Consider the following 23164-nt stretch of genomic DNA (forward strand, 5'->3'; position numbering starts at 1 on the left):
GATTTGTGTTTCTCTGATGATGGGTGATGTTGAGCCTCCTTTCATGTGTCTGTTAGCCATGTGTAGGTCTTCTCTGGAAAAATGTCTATTCATGTCTTCTGCCCATTTCTTAACTGGGTTATTTGTTTTTTGGGTGTTGAATTTGGTAAGTTCTTTATAGATTTTGGATACTACCCATTTATCAGGTAATATCGTTTTGCAAATATCTTCTCCCATTCCTCAGGCTGCCTTTTAGTTTTGTTGATTGTTTCCTTTGCTGTGCAGAAGCTTTTTAATCTTGATGAAGTCCCAGTAGTTCGTGTTCACTTTCATTTCCCTTGCCTTTGGTGACATATCTAGAAAAAAGTTGCTACGGCCAAGGTCAGAGAGGTTGCTCCCTGTGATCTCCTCCAGGATTTTGATAGTTTCCTATCCCATATTAGTTGTTTTTTTAGTATATGTGCTGCTGAAGTGAGCACTCATACTAGTTTATTTTTAATAACCAGATTTTTTTTTTAATGTTTATTTATTTTTGACAGAGAGAGAGAGACAGAGCACAAAGGAGGGGCAGAGAGGGGGGACAGAGGATCCAAAGCAAGTTCTGCGGTGACATCAGACAACCCAGTGCAGGGCTTGATCTCATGAACCATGAGACTATGACTTGAGCTGAAGTCAGATGCTTAACTGACTGAGACACCCAGGCTCACCATAAAATAAATAAACAAATTTTTATAACAGCCAGACTATATTTTAGTGTGCAGCGTAAGCACTTTATTTCAGATTATGGAAAAGACATGTATTTAAGGATCAATTGTTTTTTTCTTTACTGCTTCATCGAGGACTTTTTTGTGGTGATGAAACTACAGTGATTACAGTTTGGTACTACTGCCTTGATTTGCGCTAAGACCCTGGCAGTTTTACCAACTCTTGGTTTTGCACCATCACTGCAAATGTCAACATAGCAGGGCAAAGAACCATGTCTTAGTCTGATTATGAAAATAATTTTGGCCTTATGGACTCCCTGAAGACCCTCAGGGACCCCTAAGGGTCAACAGAGCATACTTTGAGAACTGCTACATTAAAAGATTGGCCTAGATCAAGATTTCCCAAAATGTCTTTGATAGAATGCTAGACCTACTTAATTTCAAAAAGGAGTTGAGTCAGTGCTTTGATATAAATCACACACACATGAATTCCATGAAAACAACTTACATGGCCCCTTGCCCTTTACCTAGCTAATTCACATATATTAGCTTGTTGAATGGATAGGTCAAAGTTTGGTATTCCCATTTGACCAGTAGAAAGCTCAGAGATGTTAAACTACCACCCCACAGTCACTAAGTAAGTAAGTAGTAGGTCCGGGACCAGAAGCTTAAGTCTCCTGACTATATTTATGGGGCTCTTTACACCACATTGTATAGTCTCTGATGGGTTTGCTGAAGAGAGTGCTGACTGGAGAGGGGCAGTAGGTGGAAGAATCTCAAGAGCCCTGGGCTTCTGACCCTTGGTGACCTAGTTGGGAACCATGGCCAAAGTCCTGGCCTTTACTAAAACTTAGAGTTGGAGAACTGACTCCTCTTGGGATTTAGGAGTTAAGAGAGCTCATGACAAGGTAGGCTGCTTATTAGAGCTGTCCAGTGTGAGCCCTCATTTTGATTTGACTTGTGGCCTGTGTGTAATGAACTCAGATGTAGCTCTGTGCTTCATTTCAACTTCACATTTCTAGTATGATAGGTGTTGATTAGACCTGTAAGAATTTTTTTGAGTGGCTTCAGTGCTTCTCTGAGGTGTATATTCAAATATATATTTTTGTATGTTTGTTAATTACCTGTGGCTTTCATAATCTCTATCCATTTTCCTAACTAAAGGAGTTTGAAAAAATAAAAAGCTATGTCTTTAGCAGAAGTCTCTTGTTCTCTCAAAAGAGATGGTCTATAGATCTGTTGTTTATAAAATATATGTAAAAATTTCCTGGGTTACTCATGGACTTACAGTTTGTTGCAAGTAAAAATGAAATGCTTCTTATCTGTCTGCTCCATTGCCACCAGCTCAGGTTTAATAAAATAAAAACATTTTTTGAAAAAAGCAGTCCCCTAAAAAGTAATACAAGCCAAAATAAATGTGTGTGTGTGTGTGTGTGTGTGTGTGTGTGTGTGTGTGTGTGTGTTGTCTGTGTAAATATGTATGTGCACATCATGAAAGGTTGTTTTGTTTCATTGCTGCTCCATCAGGTTTTGATGAATTAACCTGCCACTGTGGTGCGTCAGTGATCTACCCTCCAGTTCCCTGTGGCACCAGACCCCCCGAGTGTACCCAGACCTGCGCCAGAGTCCATGAATGTGACCATCCAGGTGGGTCCCAACTCCTTGCCTCCCCCATCTCACAGCCTGTTTCACACTGTGTCATTTAGGATGTCGCATGACAGTCTTTACTGCTCTGAGGTCATGTTGTGATGGCCACCCCTGTTCCCTGTTCTCAGGGGCTGCTTCTGTGAAGGTGAGTCTGTGATCTGGGCCACAGCTGAGAATCAACAGTGCACTCCATTTCTTTACTCAGTGGATATCAAACACACCTGAAAGGCTGGAAGAATCTCCAGCTGATCTTGTCTTTCAGGGACTTTTCTTCTTGTTGCCTTCGATTTTTATTTATATTTCAAAGTTGAACATCTTTTTGTAAAATTGAAACTAACTTTTTGTTGTTAAGGAAGTAATATATGTTTACTGTATAAAAAGAAAGAGGGGTGCCTAGGTGGCTCAGTTGGTTAAGCATCCAGCTCTTGATTTCGGCTCAGCTCATAATCTCACAGTTGTGAGTTTGAGCCCCACATAGGGACTCTGCATTGACAGTGCAGAGTCTGCTTAGGATTCTCTCTCTCCCTCTCTCTGCCTCTCCTCCACTCATGTGAATGCTCTCTCTCTCTCTCTCTCTCTCAGAATAAATGAGATGAAGTCAAAAGATTGAAATTAAATCATCCATTATGTCACCTTTTTACACCTTAATATATATTTCTCAGGGCTTTTTACATGGGCAAAATAGATATTTGCATTTTTTTTCATAATATTAAAGTGTGATGCTACTGATTTTTCCCTCTTGTAATTTTAATCTTTCTTCTTGTCAATGAATATTTTTCTACAATATAGATTTTTAGTAGTTAATGGAGTGTGCTGTTACATGGATGGGCTATAACTTAGTCTCATGTTGTTAGATAATTATTTCCAATTCTTCTTTCATAAACTGCTGTAGACATCTGGCCAGTAGCTACTTAATACCATCCATTTTCTGTCCAGTCTAGTCACTAGCTTTCCTCTAGGACCATAGTAGGCTCATCATTTCATTTTACCAAGTCCCAGAGGCAAACCTGAAATAACTGAAGTCACCAGATTTGGTACTTACAGTAAGCCATATAGTTAAGACTGACAAATAAACAACCCATTTTCATTTTTTAAGTATTTTAATAGAGTAAAAAAGAAGTAAATTCCTCATGAAGTAGAATGTCCCTTCTTTCCTGGGGACCTTTGGAGGGCCCTCCCAACTTAGTTTGGTGTTCGCACCAGATGAAGTAAGTGCCCGAGCCAATACTCACCCACTCCCTCCTTCACACTCATTTGCAAATGTCACAGATGAAGTCCAAATCCTGGTGGGTAATGTCCATAATAAGAACTTAACCATTTTTGAGGTGTGTTGTTTTAGCCCACTTTTGTTCAGCATTCTTTTAACTTTTCTTGAGAGTTAGTTGTATACCCACCATGGTATCAGACACAGAGAGAGGTTCAGAGGAAGAAAAAAGTAACCCATGATCTCAAGATTTTTCTGTTCTTCCCAAGAGGAAGAGGATGGTAGTTATATGCACATGACACACAACCAACCGTTTCGTAAAGATGGGCCAGATAACATGGTAGCAAGCCATTGACATTAGGGAGTGTAAGAGAGCTCTGAGCAGGGTATGGTCAGCCAAGAAAGGCTTTGTTGGAGGAGATGAGTTAGGATGAACTGCCTCTTACAGGCAGCAAGGAAATGGAAAGGAATCAGGGGAGCATGTCAGATGGCATGAGTAGCAGAGATAACTGAGCTGTATGTGATAGGGCCAAAAGAATGACTGAGTAGAATGGACAGACCAGGGTCTGTGCTGCAGGAGATGAGTGGAAAAGCTGCCTCCTTCTCTGCTTCTGTGTTTGGTGTGTCTGTCCCACCTCAGTGGGATTTCTTTTACTCACTCATGCTCATCCTTCAGCACTTTGAAATAAAGTTGCCTACTTTTTACTTTCCTGTGACCATTTTAAAAAGTATTCCCAGCTTCTAAACTTAAAAGTTCTATGTTCTATACCATTAAAACATATATAATAATTTATGTGCTTTATTTAAACATTATTCCTAGACATAATTCCTAATTTCCTTTCTCTCTTAACAGTGTATCATTCTTGTCATAGTGAAGAGAAGTGTCCCCCTTGTACTTTCCTGACTCAGAAGTGGTGCATGGGCAAACACGAGGTAAGTTTTCTCTCCCAAGTATTCATTGTTCCAGCTAGAGATTTATGATTGAATTACTTTTAGAGTTGTTAGTCTCATTGTTTCTCAAAGTAAAAATATACTCCAAGAAGCAGAGGTTTGCTTTGGCCCCTTTTTTCTTTTCTTTTTTTAAGTTAAGGTAGAATTTGGGGTGCCTGCATGTCTCAGTTGGTTAAGCAACTGACTTCGGCTCAGGTCATGATCTCACAGTGTGTGAGTTCAAGCCCCGTGTAGGTCTCTGTGCTGGCAGCACAGAGCGTACTTTGGATTCTCTTTCTCCCTCTCTCTTTGCTCCTCCCCTGCTCATGTGCTCTCTCTCTCTCCCTCTCTCTCTCAAAATAAATAAAATAAACATTTTAATTAATTAAGGTATAATTTGCATAAAATAGAATTTTACCCTTTTAAGTGTACAGGTCCTTGAGTTTTGCAAAAACATTCATACAGTCATGTAACCATCACCATAATCGAGATGTAGAATAGTTCATTCACCCCCCAAATATTCCTTCATGCCCCTTTTTTTTTTTAAGTTTTTATTTATTTATAATCTCTACACCCAATGTGGAGCTTGAACTCATGACCTTGAGATCAAGAGTCACATGCTGTACTAACTGAGCCAGCCAGGTGTCCCTCCTTCATGCATCTCTATAGTTATTTTCCCTCCTGTCTCCAGGCCCCAGCAATCAATGATCTATTATCTGTCCCAGTAGTTTTGCCTTTTCCAGAATGTCACATGAATGAAGTCATACAATAGGTAGTATAGTGAGCCTCTTTTGCTTTCATTTTTACTCTGGTTGCAACTAAGTTAAACTCAGTCAGGTGACCTTGAGAACATGGGTTGTATTTCAGAGACAACTTCCAGGTTCACCAGCAAAGGTTGCTAGCCTGCATAAAGGTGTTTCATTAAGAGCATCCCAAGAGTGGTGGTGTCTCTCCACCAGGGGCCACTCTTCCTTCCTCTGTGCCCTGTGCAGCTTCCTATTCTGGCCACTAGGTCCAAACACCTTCCCCCAGGCTCACCTACACCTCTGCAGTGCCATTACCATGAAGGACTTTTCATCCTCATTCTCAATTTGTAAGCTTATTTGGCACCATTACCTATAGACCCTTTGAAACACTTTTAAGAATTCTTTATTTAAAAAATGCATATTCATTGTAGACAATTAAGAGCATACATTCTGCAATCCAGAAATATATACTGTTCACATTCTTGTGTATAGACTATAAGTCATGTGTGATACACACTTTCTCATACTCTTTTAAGATTATACTATTGTGTAACCTACTTTTTACTTCATAACATATTAAGCAACATTTTTGGAAACCCTTGGCATTTGTGACAACATGCGTTCAATATCTTTATCTTGATGGACGTATTTTTCTTCACTTATTTCCTGTAAGTGGTTCTCAAGTCATTTGTCGTTTATTAGTATCTTCCTCTATGAGTCTTACTTTCTCCGAGAGTAGCCATTCTAAGACATCCATGTATCATCTTTGTGTTGATGGCTTATTTGACTTCATTCAACAAATATTATTTTACATACCTACTGTGTGCTGGGTAACAGGCTAAGTTCACATGATTCAGAAGAGAACAAGAGAGGCATGACTGCTGCCTTCGTGGAGCCTTTACTCTGGAGCAGGAGGCAGGCATTTAAACAGTGCAATAGCAGTTTAAACAGTACAGTAGCAGGGCAAGTACAAAGGACTGAGCAGGATCAAAGGAGCCCCCACCCAAGGAAGGTGTTTGTAGAGGAGGTAACTTCCTAAAGGATAATGAAAAGTAGGCAAGTAATGAGGGGAGGGAAAACAGAGGACACAGTGTGTGCAAAAATTATCTCCAGGGGCACCTGAGTGGCTCAGTTGGTTAAGTGACTGACTTTGGCACAGGTCATGATCTCACGGCTTGTGAGTTCGAGCCCTGCATCAGATTCTGTGTCTCCTTCTCTCTCTGGCCCTCCGCCGCCCACACTCTGTCACTCAAAAATAAATAAACATTAAAAAAAATAAAAATAAATTATCTCCAGACCCTGGTATTAGTGTAGGTAAGTTTAATGATTGGGAACTACATTCTACCAAAATACTTATATAGCAATTCTTCCTTTTTTTTTAATGTTTATTTATTTTGAGAGAGAGCACATGTGTGAGCAGAGGAGGGGCAGAGAGAGAATCCCAAGCAGGCTCCCTGATGTCAGAGCAGAGCCTGACACAGGGCTCAATCTTGTGAACCATGAGATCATGACCTGAGCTAAAATCAAGAGTCAGACACTGAACTGACTGAGCCACCCAGGTGCCACTCTAAAGCAGTTCTAAAGCGATAGGAAGCGTGTACATTCTAGACTTTGGAGGCCTTTTTAAGAGTAAAAGTTAGATGTCACTAGAGTCAAAGTATATTCCTTATTTTGAGGGTTCTCAAAAGAATTTGAGTCAATATGTAAGAGTAAACTTTGCTCCCACAGGAACAAAATTCTAGCATCTTTTTCCTGGAGTAAGGAATTCTAAAAGAAGGTGATTTCCAAAAATTAAAAGTTTGGGGTTTCATGGCCTATTGCCTCTTAATTTTTTTTTTTTTTTTTTTTTTTTTAAGAGGGAGAGCGCTTGAGCTGGGGAGAGGGGCAGAGGAAGAAAGAGAGAGAATCTTAAGCAGACTCCACACTCAGCACGGAGCCTGTCGTGGGGCTTAGGACCATGACCCAAGCCAAAATCAAGAGTCGGACGTCCAGCCAACTGAACCACCCAGGGGCCACCCCCCCACCTTTTTTATATTTATTTATTTTGGGGAGAGCGCAAGCAGGAGAGGGACAAAGAGGGGGCGGAGGGGACAGAGGATCCAAAGTGGACTCTGCACTGACAGGCTGACAGCCATGAGCCTGATGTGGAGCTCGAACTCATGAACCGCAAGATTGTGACCTGAGCTGAAGTCAGACACTCAGCCGACTGAGCCACTCAGGCACCTGCCTTTTAATTTTTTTTTTTTAATTTTTCAAAATTTATTTTGAGAGAGAGAATGAGTGGGGGAGGGTCAGAGAAAGAGGGAAAGAGAAAGAATCTCAAGCAGGCTCTGCATTGTCAGCATGGAGCCTGACGTGGCTGAATCCACGAACAACGAGATCATGACTGAAGCCAGAGTCGGGTGCTTAACTGACTGAACCACTCAGGCACCCCTGCCTCTTAATTTTTTTAAATGATAAAGCTACCTAAAGTTAAAGATACCATGAGTTGGGAAATGTGAGGAGAGTTGATTATTTGATTATTTAATTATTTCTGTAAAACAGCACTGCCAGCAGTCTTGAAACCATGGGTCAAGGGTGCCTCCCAACCCTCAGTGCCCTAAGCTGTTTGCAAAGGGAGGAAAAGGTTATCTGATCCTCCTAGTTGGTCAGAGCATATCAGATACTCCCTAGTTATCTAGTTTCATGTGCTTGCTACCCGTCCTGGGAAGTGTATATCCTCAGTCACACTTGATTGCTAGCACAAATTCTTTTGGATCATAACAAGGGTTACTAAATAAGTTCCAGATTTGTTTATTTTCAGACAAATTATGTTCAGATTTTGAAAATCCACCTAATTTTTTTTAAGATCAAAATAACTTTTTGAAAATTCAGAAATGTTTGAATAGGAAGTTAAAACTCATCCCAGATCGCACACGGAGATAAGAATCTGGCTACTTCTGTCTCTCCTAGTTACGAAGCAACATCCCCTGTCACCTGGCTGATATCTCTTGCGGATTACCCTGCAGTGCTACGCTACCATGTGGAATGCACAAGTGTCAGAGACTCTGTCACAAAGGAGAGTGTCTTGTGGATGAGGCCTGCAAGCAGCCCTGCACCACCCCCAGAGCTGACTGTGGCCACCCGTGTATGGCACCCTGCCACCCCAGCTCACCCTGCCCCACGACTGCTTGTAAAGCCAAGGTGCGTATTCCTGGCTCCAGATAGGGCATTGACTATGGTTGTGGGGCTGCTCGTGAGTCCAGAGCTGAGGCTCCTGGGCATAGAGTCTAATCAGAGATCATTGGTTGCAAGGAACTGCAAGCTAAGGTGGAGCAAGAGAAAGGTGGGGTACACTGTACAGATTCCTGTCTGCCCAGCTTGAAGTGGCCTTCTAGTTCAGATGGTACCCACTGCTGTCTGACCAGTCTGTCTCTCTCCCTTAGAACAAATTCTCAAGAGAGACTCTGATTGCCTACTCCATTTATTCAACAAATATATGTGTCTGTGTTGCGCAAGATGTTTTGCTAGGTGCTAGGGCTCTACCGGTGAACAGGAGGCACATGATCCTTTCAGTTAGATGGGACAGATCCTTACTAATTACTCAGATACTGAATTATGACTGTGGTGAATAAGAGGTTACACCCTGATAGAAGGTGCTATGAGAGCATGAGAGTGGGCAACTTAGCCTGGTCTGAGGGATCTAAGTAGGGCCTCCCTGAGGAGGTGAAAGCAGGCAGTGGACCTGATTAGGCCTTGGATGGTCCTGGGTCAGGTTCAATGGTAAAAACTTCATTTCTAGGCCTGCCCCTTCAGGTGGCATTAAGGATTGTAGTAGTTCCCAGAAAGGGTCCCTGTAGAATGAACGGTTCCCTCCTAGTGTGTCAACTACCACGTTGTCTAGTTGCATGCATGGTTAGCTTCCTCCATCCTGAAGGGTAACCACTCACTGTCTATATCCTCTGCCATGGTTTGATTTGAGAGAGACTTTAAAAGTGTGAAACCTGCCTATTCACATGGTTTCTATGTGCTAAAAGTCGCTCCATGTTAATCTTATTTCAGATAGAGCTGCAGTGTGAATGTGGACGAAGAAAAGAGATGATGATTTGCTCTGAAGCATCCAGTACTTATCAAAGGTTAGTGCTGCTCAAATGTTAATAGCAGTGGATCTCAGTATACAGAGGTTATACACGTGTATACTGGTGTTTATTGTAGCATCCTTGCAACTTTTGTTGTGGAAAGTTGTTTAAATAAATTTTCCTCAGTCTAGTTTTTATGGTTCAGAGAGAAAGTATTGTTTTGTCCCTTTCCTTCCATAACTTTCATTTGTAAAATAACCTTTTTATTTTTCTTCCTCTTTCTCTCCCTTCTGGTCTTGTTATACCCTGAGATCAGAAGGGATGATGTCCTGAAGTTACATGAATTGCTTTAACATCCCACCATTTGTGGTAGCACAGCCAGGACCAAGTCCTGTGCTCTTCCCCTGTAGTGGGGGTTTCTGACTGTTCTGTGAATTGTCTTTGCAGGCCCCTGAAATCCTAGAACCAAGTGGTCAGAAAGGGATCTGAGTAAGGAGGTGAAGGTGTTAGGGATGTGTGTTTGTCTCTGATTAGGTGCAGAGAGGTGTCATGGAGATAGCATTTTTATTTATTTATTTATTTATTATTTTTTTTTTTTTCAACGTTTTTTATTTATTTTTGGGACAGAGAGAGACAGAGCATGAACGGGGGAGGGGCAGAGAGAGAGGGAGACACAGAATCGGAAACAGGCTCCAGGCTCTGAGCCATCAGCCCAGAGAGCCTGACGCGGGGCTCGAACTCATGGACCGCGAGATTGTGACCTGGCTGAAGTTGGATGCTTAACCGACTGTGCCACCCAGGCGCCCCTGGAGATAGCATTTTTAGAGTATAAAGACATCAGAGTAGCTTTGACAACAGTGGGTTTCGAAATACTGACTGAATGCCAGGCATTGGCCTGGATATTCAAGGGAGATTAAATAGACTGTCTCATTGCTTAGAGCTGCTTAGAATCTGATTGAGGAGATACGACATAAACGTGTGGGTAGTTCATAATAGATGGGTTTCTGAAGCCACATGAATTGTCCAGTGATAGATTTGACTTGACGGAAGTCTTCTCTGTACTTAGTATTAGAACATTCCTGTGAAACTGCAATGCCTTTTCTTCCCTTTTTTATACTTCAGAATAGCTGCTATTTCCATGGCCTCTAAAATAACAGACATGCAGCTTGGAGATTCAGTGGAAATCAGCAAGCTAATTACTAAGAAGGAAATTCACCAAGCCAGGTAATTTTTTAAATGTGTGTCTTCTGTTAGAATTAATTTCCAGAGGATAGGAACTATTTATTTATCTCAATCCCCCACAGCAAACCCTTGCACACACAGTAGGTGTTCCAACAGACGTTTGAACTTAAGAGACCACACCCACTCCAATCCAGCAAATCTTATTCAGGATATAGCTACAACCAGAGAAGACTTAGGCCTCTCCTCAAACAGTAGCCAGAGGAAGCAGAGACCTAGATGTGTCCAGCCCAACCCACAGAGAACAGAGAACCAGCTGTGCCAAGAGAAGGAAGTGGCGCTGTGAGAGGGTCATTGGAAGCATTTTGGCGACACTTTGAGGCCCTTCTGAGATCTAGATTACCATAACCCAGAGGCCCACCCACCTGTCCTTGAAAGGGACCTCATGTAGCCATGTTTTGGCCAGAATCTGCTCTGTTTCCAGGTTGACTAAGAACTTATTGTTGGGTAGAAGCTGTGAAATCTGTGCCCTGACTTTTATTTTTTTCATTTGTTTCTCAAGGCTGGAGTGTGATGAGGAGTGTTTAGCCTTGGAAAGGAAAAAGTAAGTCATTTCAACTGCTGTTTATCTACTTGTCCTTGAGCTCTGTGAAGTTAGTGGGAGGGAGCAACTGTTGAAGCATTCATTCAGCACCTGCTGAGTGTTTTGCTGCTATTGGAGAGCAGGAGAAATTCAATCATCAAGAATTGTAATGTCTAAGGATAAACCACTTAGGTGATTTCAGCACATTTCCGAAACATGAGCTTATTGGTTTTGGGCATGGCGTAAACATCACATGCTACAGGATACTTATTCACTGACTGGCAGACTTCCTGATTCCAGTGGAGATAAGAGGCTCAAAACTTTTTTAATGACCTTTTATGTTGAAATATAGCATACATATAGATCAGAAGTGCACAGATCAGTGAGTCATCACAAAGTGAATACAGTGGTGTAATCCGTACCCAGGTCAAGAAATAGAAAATTACCAGAACACTTTTGTATACTCCAAAAAGATAAAACATCTATCCTGACTTCTAACACTTCAGATTAGTTTTGTCTGTTTTTGGACTTTATATAAATGATGAAATCTTGTAGTTTGTATTATTTTTGTCTGGCTTCATTCATTACATTTGTGATCTTCATTCCTGTTGTTGCATATAGCAGTACTTGGTTCATTTGCATTTCTGCATGATATTTTAATGTATTAAGATATTATAATTTATCATTCAACCATTAATAGGTATGTGTATGGTTATGAGTGTTGGGCTATTATAAATAATGCTCTGTTAATGGGGCACCTGCGTGGCTCAGTCGGTTGAACGTCCGAATTTGGCTTAGGTCATGATCTCATGGTTCGTGGGTTTGAGCCCCACATTGGGCTCTGTGCTGACAGCTCAGCCTGGGGCCTGCTTCGAATTCTGTCTCCCTCTCTCTCTGCCCCTCCTGTGCTCGTGTTCTGTCTCTCTTTCTCAAAAATAAATAAACATTTAAAAATTAAAAAAAAAATGCTGTTAAGAACATCCACATACTTCTTTTGCCATATATACATACTCATTTCTGTTAGTTACAAACTTAGGAGTAGAATTACTGATTGATAGCTAATAAGTGTATTCATATGTTCAGCTTTAGTCAGTTCTCCGCAACAGTATCCAAAATGGTTGTGCCATATTATACTCCCAGCAGCAGGGTAATAGTTCCCATTGCTCTACTTTTTTCTTCTTTTTTTTTTTTTCTTTACATTTTTATTAGCACTTGGAATTGTCAGTCTGTTTTTGTTTGTTTTTTTTTTTTAATTTTTTTAATGTTTATTACTTTTGAGAGAGAGAGACAGAGTGCAAGTGGGGGAGGGGCAGAGAGAGAGGGAGACAGAATTCGAAGTAAGCTCCAGGCTCTGAGCTGTCACCCCAAAACCCTGTGCGAGGCTCAAACTCATGAACTGTAAGATCGTGATCTGAGCCAAAGTCAGATGCTTAACTGACTGAGCCACCCAGGCGCCCCGGAATTGACAGTCTTTTTAATTTTAATCTATTCTTATGAATTTGTAGCTGGATGTCAGTGAGCTTTTAGTTTATGTTTCCCTGATGACTAGTGAGGTTGAATGCCTTTTTATATGGTTATTGGCAATTTGGATATCCCCTTTTATGAAGTGCTTAGTCAATTCTTTTAGTTATTTTGTAATTGTGTTGTCCTTTTCATATTAATTAGTAGGAGTTCTTTATATATTTTGGATGTGAATCCTTTGTTGATTTTCAGTATTGTATTTTCCTGCACTTAGTGCCTTCAGTTTTCATTCTCTTAATGGTATCTTTTGATAGGCAGAAGTTTCTGATTTTAATGTAATCTAGTTTATCAGTCTTCTCCTTAGATACTAGTGCTTTTTATGTCCTGTTTAAGAAGTATTTGTCTATCTTGAGATCATGATGATACTCTGTTATTGTCTAGAACCTGTATTATTTTACCTTTTACATTTAGATCTACAGTTGACCTGGACTGATTTTTTTTTTTTTTTTTTTTTTTTTTTTTGAGTATGGTTTAAGGAGAGTTCACAACTCAGTTTTTTTCCATATGAATATTCATGTGACCAGTACTATTATCAAGATGTCATTTTCCCCAGTCTCTCTAGTGCCTCCCTTGTCTTAAATCAGGTATTCATATTACGTGTGGATCTATTTCTGAGCTCATTCTGTTCCATCATGCTAGAATCATACTCTCTTAGTTGTACCTTTATAACAATAAAGGTCTTACTATCTGATAGTTTATCTCTTCAAGCATGGTTCTTCAAGATTAACTTGACTGTTCTTGGGTATTTGCATTTTCATTTAAACTTTAGAGTTAGCTTATCAATATCTGCTTAAAAACCTACTAAGATTTTGATTGAATTGGTATTCAATTTATAGATCAATTTGGGAAATTTGACATTTTTATAATATTGAGTCTTCTAATCCATGAACAAGGTATACCTTCCATTTATTCCTGTCTTCTTTGATTTCTCTCAGTGATACTTCATATTTTTCTAGATACAGATTTTGTACATCTTTTGGTAGATTTGTCCCTTGCTGGTTGATGGTTTTGATGCTTTTTTAAGTGGTAATTTTTTTTGTATCACTTTTTTTTCTCTCCTCTCCCCTCTTGTATCACTTTTAAAATTTTATTTTCTAAAAAAGCAAAACAAAACAAATTTAATTTTCTAATTGCTTATTGCTGGTATATAGAAATGTAACTGATGTTTGTTGACCTGTATTCACAACCTTGCTAAATTCACTTATTTCTTATTTCATGTCCTTTTCTAATAATAGTAATTTTATTTCTTTCCAATTCTTATCTGTTTTCTTTTTCTTGCCTCATTTTACTGGCTCAAGCCTGCAGTACAGTGTTGAATAGGTGGTTGATAGTAGGTATTCCTGACACCAGAGAGCTTTAAATATTTCACTGCTAAATATATTTTCTATTAGTTATATGAGGATACTCTTCATCAGATTAGGAGGCATTTATTCAATGACTGGCAGACTTATTGGTTCTAACAAAGATTGGTTAAAATGTATAGCCCTGTAAAAATGTTAACAGTTGGAGAATTTAAGTGAACAATACACAAACAGTCCCCAACTTAACAATAAACTGACTTACAATTTTTCTACTTCACAGTGGTGCAAAAGCAATTCACATTTAGTGGAAACCATAGTTCAGATTTTGAATTTTGATCTTTTCTCAGGCTAGTAATATAATGCTGTCTTATGACACTGGGCAGTGGCAGCAAGCTGCAGCTTGCAGTCAGCCGTGCAGTCATGAGGGTAAACAACGAATACATTTACAACCATTCTGTTTTTCACTTTCAGTACAGTATTCCTTGAGATATTCAGTACTTTACTACAAAATAGGCTTTGTGTTAGGTGATTTTGCCCAACTGTAAGCTAATAATGTAAGTGTTCTGAGCACATTTAAGGTAGACTAGGCCAAGCTATGATGTTTGGTAGGTTAGATGTATTAAATGCATTTTGACTTACGAACTTATGATTGTTTTATCATTATAATATTCTTGTTACTGGGGCGCCTGGGTGGCGCAGTCGGTTAAGCGTCCGACTTCAGCCAGGTCACGATCTCGCGGTCCGTGAGTTCGAGCCCCGCGTCAGGCTCTGGGCTGATGGCTCAGAGCCTGGAGCCTGTTTCCGATTCTGTGTCTCCCTCTCTCTCTGCCCCTCCCCCGTTCATGCTCTGTCTCTCTCTGTCCCAAAAATAAATAAAAACGTTGAAAAAAAAATTAAAAAAAAAAAATAATATTCTTGTTACTTTGTTTGGAAATTTCTCAAAATAGTTAAACAAAAACAGGCAAATGCAGGCAAAGTATAGTCCTGTTTTATCTTGAAGTTTGACTTTCCACTACATTTTTTTTTTAAGTTTATTTACTTTTGAGAGAGAGGGAGAGCGAGCAAGTATGAGTGGAGGAGGGGCAGAGAGAGAAGGAGCGAGAATCCCAAGCAGGCTCCATGCTTTACACCCACCATGGGGCTCAAACTTACAACCCTGAGATCAAGAGTCATCTGCTCCACCACCTGAGCCAGCCAGGTGTCCTACCCAGGTGCCTAGTTTTATATACGCTAATTGCAACTACTTAAAGGGAAAAAAATCTGAAAGAAAGTGTATTAAAATGCAGTATTTGTGTTGTTAATGGAATTCTTCCCTTTATTTTCCAAATTTTCTGTAAAACAATACTAATTTTAATGATTATATGTCTACTTTATCTGTCTGATGTTTAGGTGAAATCTCAGAGATAGTCATCCCCATTCTCATCCCAGATAACCCAAGCTGCCAGTGTCAGCCAAGGGGTTGGCTCAGACCCATGTAGATCTGTCTTGCTTATATTCTTCTAGGAAGATAAAATCATATCTTGTCCCAAGTAGTTATTATTCCTTCCTTAATGATTGGGTTTACTGATGAGCGCCTGGGTGGCTCAGTCGGTTAAGTGTTGAACTTTGGCTCAGGTCATGATCTCACGGTTCGTGGGTTCGACCCCCACATCAGGCTCTGTGCTGACAGGCAGAGCCTGGAGCCTGCTTTGGATTCTGTATTTCTCTCTCTCTCTCTCTCTCTCTCTCTCTCTGCCCCTCCCCTGCTCATACTGTGTATCTCTCTGTCTCTCAAAAATAAATAATTTTAAAAAATTTTTATAAAAAAATAAGTAGGTTTACTGAAATGACATCATTAATGTATAAAGAAGTTAGGACTTGGTAGGCACTCTGTGTTACTGTAAGTTTTCCTCTCCTTCCTTTCCTTTTATTTACTTACATCTCTCTTACTTCCAGGAGATTAGCAGAGGCATTTCATATCAGCGAGGATTCCGATCCTTTCAATATACGTTCTTCAGGGTCAAAATTCAGTGACAGTTTAAAAGAAGATGCCAGGTGTGTATGTAACTTGGTACCACCTTTCTTAATTATGGCTTACAAGACTGTTTGGTCTTTTAAGATATAATAACTAATATGTGCTCGTCTGTGATTGAGCCAGTTAAAGTCTATATATTTATTATAAGAGATTATATGATGTTTAATAAAAATCCTTTTCTAGGTTTCTCGAAATTTTCCTCTAGAAGAATGGAGCATGGGGTGCAGGGTGTGTGTGTGTGTGTGTGTGTGTGTGTGTGTGTGTGTGTGTGTGTGAAAGAGAGAGAGAGAGAGAGAGAGAGAGAAAGAGAGAGAGAGAGAGAATGCCCTGTAGTAGAAGTGTGGGCTTCCATAGGGCTTGGACTAGCCTGAATTCCACTTCTGGCTCCTCACTTGGGTCCTCACTTGGGCAGTAATAGCTCTTATTTTCCTCCTATCTCCCGGCCCTCCAGAATGCTCTTTCTCCATCTTCTCCTTTCTCATATTTGTTTTCTCTTTTTCTTTTCCTTTGTTCAGTCACAGTCAGTCTTCTATTATCTGACAGTTCCTGACCTCTGCTGTTTTTCTGCCCAATTGTTCATTGTCTGCAGTTTACGGGCAGAGAGGGTGGGTAGAAGGGATTCTCAGAAGAGCAGGAACAGATGAAATTAACTGTGGTGATTTCTCATTTCAGGAAGGATTTAAAGTTTGTCAGTGACATTGAGAAAGAAATGGAAGCCCTTGTGGAGGCCGTGAATAAGGTTGAAGTCAAAACATCCAACTGGACATGTCTCTAAGGCCAGCTTGATTAAAAAAAAAAAAAAAAAAAATCCTAGAAACACCATCAATATAGAGTAGTTATAGGAAAAAGTCACAACTTCTTGATGATCGTTATCTTTCCCCAAAGCCCAGCCATTATAATATCTATGGAAGCCTTGTCCTGGTTCAGAAAAAAACTCCTCAATCAAAGTCAGTGTAAATAAAAAATTTTAGCTTAGTGCCTAAGATTGGGTGAAGAAACTGAACAATTGGAGGCATTCGGTAGTGATAATTGAATGCCTGTGTGGGATACTTAGGAAGACATGATCTCCAAAGGGCTATTATATTATAGGTCACACTGATTCTTTATTACCCCCAAGGCACAATAGAAACCCTGGGGTAAAAATGAAAAGTTGAATGACTAGAGCTAAAGAGTAGTGGGATAGACTCCTTTGAGAGAGTGAAGCCCTTGTCCTGGAGGTAGCTTTAAGGGAAAAAGTCTTTAATTTAGTCAGAAGCATCCAATCCCATGGTGACTCCCTCTTTATTCTGTGGGGATGTGAGTGAGGACAAGATACCTATATTAGATCCACATTTAATGAAGAGGAATTTCCTTCCTGCCATCTCCCTTAGCCCCTCCCTTTCCTCCCTTCCTCCCTTCTGCTCCCAGTTCCCAGCAGGACACTAGCATGATGGAGAAAATGGAATCATTGTTCCTAACTAGGAAACCTGTGCAAGTGTATTTCTCTGCTAGTGTGTCTGTATCTGCACACTAATGATTTTTAGCATAAAACATATTTTTTATAAGAAATGAAATTGTCTTGTTTTAGGTCTTTGATTTATTTAGTCATTTTATCAATCATTCATCTTTACCCTCAATACAGGGAAAGAATAGTAAGAAGAGCCACTGCTTCCCTCCCATGAACAGAGACCACCGTCGGATCATCCATGACCTGGCCCAAGTGTACGGCCTAGAGAGTGTGAGCTATGACAGTGAACCAAAGCGCAACGTCGTGGTCACTGCGGTCAGGTGGGTTGATCTTGTCATCACAGGAGGACCTGCTCATTGGAGCAGGCTGGACCTCAGAAAGCAGGATCTATCAATGTTTGCTTTCCTTGCTTCCTCTCTTAGAAGAATAGATAGAAAGCCTGCTTATGGGATAGCCATTCTGGCACAATCAAAAAGTCCGATACGAAGGTCTGAACCAGAGAGCAAAGCCCATGCCTCAGTCCACAGGACAGACACGTCTAAAGACATGCAAGGCTTTTATCTGCCCCAATCCACAAGTGACACTGGAGGCATCATTTCCTCAGATACAGGGAGCAGACCCTGAGGGCCTGGGTTGCATGCCTGCCCATCACATCTGTCCCCTTTTCCCTTGTCCTCCTGGCATGATGAAAACAAGATGCTAGACTCTGATTCAAGGCATCCCCCATAAACAGTGTTTGCCATTAGATGAGACTATGGCTGTGTTATGAGCAGGGAAGTGACAGTGAGGATCTAGGATCACTGTCAGAACCTGAGAGAGTAGGAGGGACTTCCAGAAGAAAAAACTTGAATATGAGATGACAGGAAGCAGGTAACAGGCCCAACAGAGATGAGTGGAAGGGACGAGGGTTAAATGAAGGTGACCATGCCTGAGAGGAGACAGGTCACATCGGAGCACTTAGCAGCAGCACAGTGAAAATCATGACTGGATTTGCAGCGGTCTGCCTGTCTCCATAAACAATTCTCACTTTTCAATACTTTGTGTTCTGTCTTTTATCAGAGGGAAGTCCATTTGTCCTCCTAACACGCTGACAGGTGTCCTTGAAAGGGAAATACAGTCACGGCCTCCACCACCAATTCCTCATCACAGGCATCAGACAGACAAGTAAGGATCCTTCAAGTGCTTTCCAAAGGGCCCTGTCTATTCAGAAAAGCCAGCAGGGGCTAAACTGTCCAGGTCTCTACCAGCCATTGGCAGCCTCTCAGGCCTGGCCTTGGGGGGCTTTATTCAAATAAGTAAGGTGTGACTGGGGTGTCAGACACATTTGTTCATGCCAGAGGGGTCCCAGGTTTGATGTTTATAATGCCCACTTCTCTTCTGGAAAAAAGTCATTGGACATAACTTCCATGGTGTAGACGGTGACACTGGGAAGTGGACTCATTTTTTTTTTTTTTTTTTTTAACGTTTATTTATTTTTGGGACAGAGAGAGACAGAGCATGAACGGGGGAGGGGCAGAGAGAGAGGGAGACACAGAATCGGAAGCAGGCTCCAGGCTCTGAGCCATCAGCCCAGAGCCCGACGCGGGGCTCGAACTCACGGACCGCGAGATCGTGACCTGGCTGAAGTCAGACGCTTAACCGACTGCGCCACCCAGGCGCCCCGAAGTGGACTCATTGTGTCACAGCGGATGATTTAGGAACGTTACATGGTTCACAACATTTATTCTGCAGATGGATGTGGGATAGTGGGCTGAGGTTGCAGTGAAGGTGGGGACTTTAGCGTTTTGCTCTAGTGACCTCTATATGGTTTGTATCATTTTTACAACAGAAACATATATTCATGATTTAGAGATAAGAAAACCACATTGGCAAGCAGCAAGTCTCAGAAGCAGGAAAGAAGAACCATCCCCTTTTCCTTTCTTTTCCTTTGCCAGAAAGGAAGCTGGCTGCCTTACTGTGACTGAGGCAGCATTGCTGAAAGTTGCCCTGAAACTCAGCAGGGTCTCTAATGCTGTTCTGGCCTTCCACATAGAAGCTTTACCAGAACTTCTTATACAGAACTTCTGGGAGGGTGGGAAGGGCAGTTTATAAAGTCACCATGAGGGCCATAGCAATCGGTGTTCCCTGGGACTGGACAGGACGGCTAGGCGTTGCCCGTTGGGCACAGCCTTAGCAAGGATTGTCTGGGTCAGTGTAGCTCCATAGGACCAGCCCTGCTTCACCCCTGTAAAACAGGTGGCCTGGATTCCAGTCAGCCCAGCTGCATATCCACATGGGCAGTGGTTTTGGAAATGTGAGGTATTCTACATGTTATTTCACAGCCATGTCCAGTACCACCTGAACATAACCGTGTGGAGTCTTTGGCCTGTTTGCGCCATGCTTTTTTCCTTTTGTTTGCTTTAATTTTGTATAAAATTTTATTGTAGAAAACTTTTAGAGTCAAGAGAATATTATTAATACAGTGAACCCCTGCGTGCCCATCACCAAATTTCAAGTTCCCAACTCATGTGTGCCCCACTGTCTTACCAAAGCTTTGCAAATGGCAAATCAGCTGATCCTTAACTTTCTGAAGACCTCAGTCCACTTCCCCCAAACAAGAAGACTGATTATTCTTTGTTTGCTTTTCAGGAATCCTGGGAGCAGTAATTTACAGAAAATAGCCAAGGAACCAGTAATTGACTACTTTGATGTCCAGGACTGAGAAGATCAAGATGCACTTAGATAAAAGAATGATTAGGTGTGATGGAGACTTGTTTGCCAGCAGAAAATCATGCTTGTTCCCAACTGCCTGGTGGACTCACACACAGCCTCACATACTGTCTTGTACTGATACGTCCAAAGCATGAGTGTATCAGAAGTCCCCTTGTCCTCTATTCCGTCTGTATAAAGTGTTTCGGTACAGCCAGATCTGACTGGATGGTCATTAGTGATTCAGTCATGTATTTGCAGAGGCTCCACCATCACCGTGATTGCTCGGAGGGCTGGGGAATATTGGGTTTGATTTGGACAAACCAGAATTTTAGCCTGAAAGCAGCACTTAGTCATAGCCTCAGTTGTCCCAGTTATCCCTCCTCCTCGTAAAAATGTCTGCAACATCAACTGCACCTCACTTTTTGGATTAATCCAAACTGATCACAATCTTTGGAAAGACACAAGTGAGCTTCTCAGTCCAGAATACCAAACATTGAGTTGGTACACCATATCCAGAATCACACATTGTGTTAAACCCAGCTATCTGAGTCTTTTGCCAAAAACTCTCCTAGGTCTATCTGGCTGAACTTATGGGACTTGGAGATCCTCGGTGCCATCGGTTCTAGACCTAGGAGAGGGATCAGGGTGCTTGACAGAACTCCATTTTCTAAAGTCCAGGGGTGTGGCTCATACCACATCCCTGAGCTTGTCTGGTGACAGGTTAGCTTTATCTGCCATGACAGAAGAGGACGTAGAGCAAGCTCCTCATGCTGCCAAGTTCAGTGTGGCCTCTGTGTACTGAGCAGTGTAGCCCTAATTCCTCTCTGGTTGAGAAAGAGTCTCAGGTGGATTTACCTTTCCTGTGTTGCTTTCTCCCAGGTCTGCAGCAGCTATATTGGCTCTCCTGGTCTCTGAGCTCTGGACTTCTGTTTGAATATACACAAAAGTATGTGGACAGTCCAGGGCTTATCCCAGCAGCCTTCTGGAGGCACTCTTGAGTCTCCATTAAGGCAGGTGCACTGACAGTTACATTAGTTTGGCCCTCTCTGGCCTTGGCACCCCTCCAGCTTGGAGGCCAGACTTCCAACAACTTTCTCCAGAGCAAGCCACGAGCCCCAGAACAACAGAAGATTTCAGAAGTGATGTCACAAAACTGGCACTTAGTTTTCATAGGAAGAGCAGGGTCACCCTTTGGTCCTGACCCAGACAGTCTGCCTTGAGAGGCAGCAAGTATAGGAACAGAAGAAGCAACTGGAGGGAAGAGATGGAAAACTACAAAACCACCTCTACCTGGACCCATTTAGCACAGGGTCAGTAGCCCCAAACACAAGAAGCCCACAAGTACCTGTTACATCTCTGAAGCAGTGGTTCATTGGGTGAACTGCATATGGAGAGCATCTCAGGAGGCAGGAGACCTGATTTTAGACGCCAGCTCTGCCACATAACTCGCTGCTTGGTGGAATGGAGGTATCACCTGCCTTACCAGGTTGTTGTGAGGATTAAATGAGATAAGACACATGGAGGTGCTTGATCTATCATAGGTGCTGGAAGTTTATATAAATGATACTTGGGGGCGCCTGGCTTTCTCAGTTTGTAGAGCATCTGACTCTTAATCTCAGGGTCGTGAGTTCCAACCCCACATAGGGTATAGAGTTTACTTTTTAAAAAAAAATACTTGGTATCTGGAAAATATATAAGCTGCTTCTTCCTTCATACTATTAGCCAAGTAAAAAGTATAGAATGCTAAACATGCCTACCTTCTGGTAGGCTTATGTGCCTACCCCATGCAGCCCTGTGCTAGGGCTGTGGTCTATTCTTTCAGTTAGTAATGCCCCAGAGATCACATCCCTGAACACATATTTATAATGGAATTGGTTGGTCTGGCACAAACAGGTCATTAGTCTGTTATTAAAAGTTAAGGGGAGCTATAAGAGGCTCCTGTGATATTGGAAGTAGGAATGGGTTAGCTCTTGTGGTTGGGAGAAGGGAAACGAGAGGAAGTTTTTGGGCTGAGTCTTAAGATGGTAGACTGTCATTTGGAGAAGAGAGGCATGCCAAGCGAAGGTAAATGGCATGATGTGGCTTGCAGTGCGAATGAGGAAAGGTGAATCGTCCAGAGTGGGCAGTCAGCTAGAAGGACATGTGATGAGGCTGGAGAGGTAGAAAGAAAGGGGTCAGCTGTGGAGAGCCACAAAGAGCCACTGGAGGGTCCTAAGCAGAGAGTGACAGTAAAGGTCCAGATAGGAAATATTATAGGCTTTCTGAGTCTTAAGAGTTTCTGTTACAGCTACCTAACTCTGCCATTGTGATATGAAAGCGGCCACAAACAATACATAAGCGAATGAGCCTGACTCTGTTCTAGTAACACCTTATTTTATAGACACTGAAATCAGAATTTCATATAATTTTTACATGGTACAAAATAATGTAATTTTTTTCCAGCTATTTAAAAATTAGAAAACCATTCTTAGCTCATGAGTTGGACAAAAACAGGCAGCAGGATGGATTTGCCTAAGGACCTTAGTTTGCCCACACCCTGTTCTAGAGCAGTGTCTCAGACAGTGTGTAGAAGGGATTGGAGGTTTAACATTGAGGCGAGAGGCCCAGCCAAGAGCTATAGGAGTTATCCACATGAGAAGATGAGGATGCTGGGAGGTGGTGCTTCAAAGGGAAGAGATTCAGGAGGTCAGATAGGATGCTGAGTGCCGGCAGGTAGCTAGCACCCCTCGGATCACCAAAGGGACCCCTCACCCCCCTCAGCAAGGGGAAGCTGCTTCTCATGGGTTTGGTGGATTCTCCACTGAGCACTGGCCTTGGACATGAGCATGGACTAAATCCTGTGGGCACCGTGACCCCATACTATTGCTCCCTGAAAATCAGGTGATCTCATTCCTCCCCCTTCCAACCCTACCCTCTTCTTTGGCAGGAGATTCTTTATGGGGCCAGAGCTTTTCAGAGACCCAAGTTCTTATCTCTGGAATTCCCTCTGGCTTGTGTGGCAGGGCTGGCTCCTTTCAGCAGTGGTGCCTGCCTGACATGCAGTGGGAGGTTGTATCCAGGATTGGAGATGAAAGCGGCCCTCCTGAATGCAGGGTCTGTGTGAAGCAGCTCTGGATCCTGTCCTGGTCAGGCCAGAGAACAGACCAGGGGAGGGGAAGAA

General features: G+C 41.9%; 1 protein-coding gene across 2 annotated transcripts in view; it reads left to right on the forward strand.

Annotated features, from left to right (window-relative positions):
- Positions 1-20218, forward strand: part of NFX1 (nuclear transcription factor, X-box binding 1) — a 74194-nt gene extending 53976 nt beyond the window's left edge. The window contains exons 14-24 of one of the 2 annotated variants that reach the window (XM_086683364.1): positions 2211-2330; positions 4388-4467; positions 8163-8393; positions 9252-9325; positions 10391-10492; positions 11010-11051; positions 15788-15886; positions 16539-16605; positions 17488-17633; positions 18373-18477; positions 19942-20218. In XM_086683364.1, coding sequence (XP_086539490.1) covers positions 2211-2330; positions 4388-4467; positions 8163-8393; positions 9252-9325; positions 10391-10492; positions 11010-11051; positions 15788-15886; positions 16539-16605; positions 17488-17633; positions 18373-18477; positions 19942-20014 — 1139 coding nt within the window. In that variant the 3' untranslated portion in view covers positions 20015-20218. Of the gene's footprint in view, positions 1-2210; positions 2331-4387; positions 4468-8162; positions 8394-9251; positions 9326-10390; positions 10493-11009; positions 11052-15787; positions 15887-16538; positions 16643-17487; positions 17634-18372; positions 18478-19941 lie in introns of those variants that run through there. The other variant, XM_086683365.1, reaches the window with a different exon arrangement.
- Positions 20219-23164: the final 2946 nt, after the last annotated feature.

The sequence above is a fragment of the Puma concolor genome, chromosome D4 (genome assembly GCF_028749965.1).
Source record: "Puma concolor isolate L17-30 chromosome D4, mPumCon1.1.hap2, whole genome shotgun sequence".
Lineage (NCBI taxonomy): Eukaryota > Metazoa > Chordata > Mammalia > Carnivora > Felidae > Puma > Puma concolor.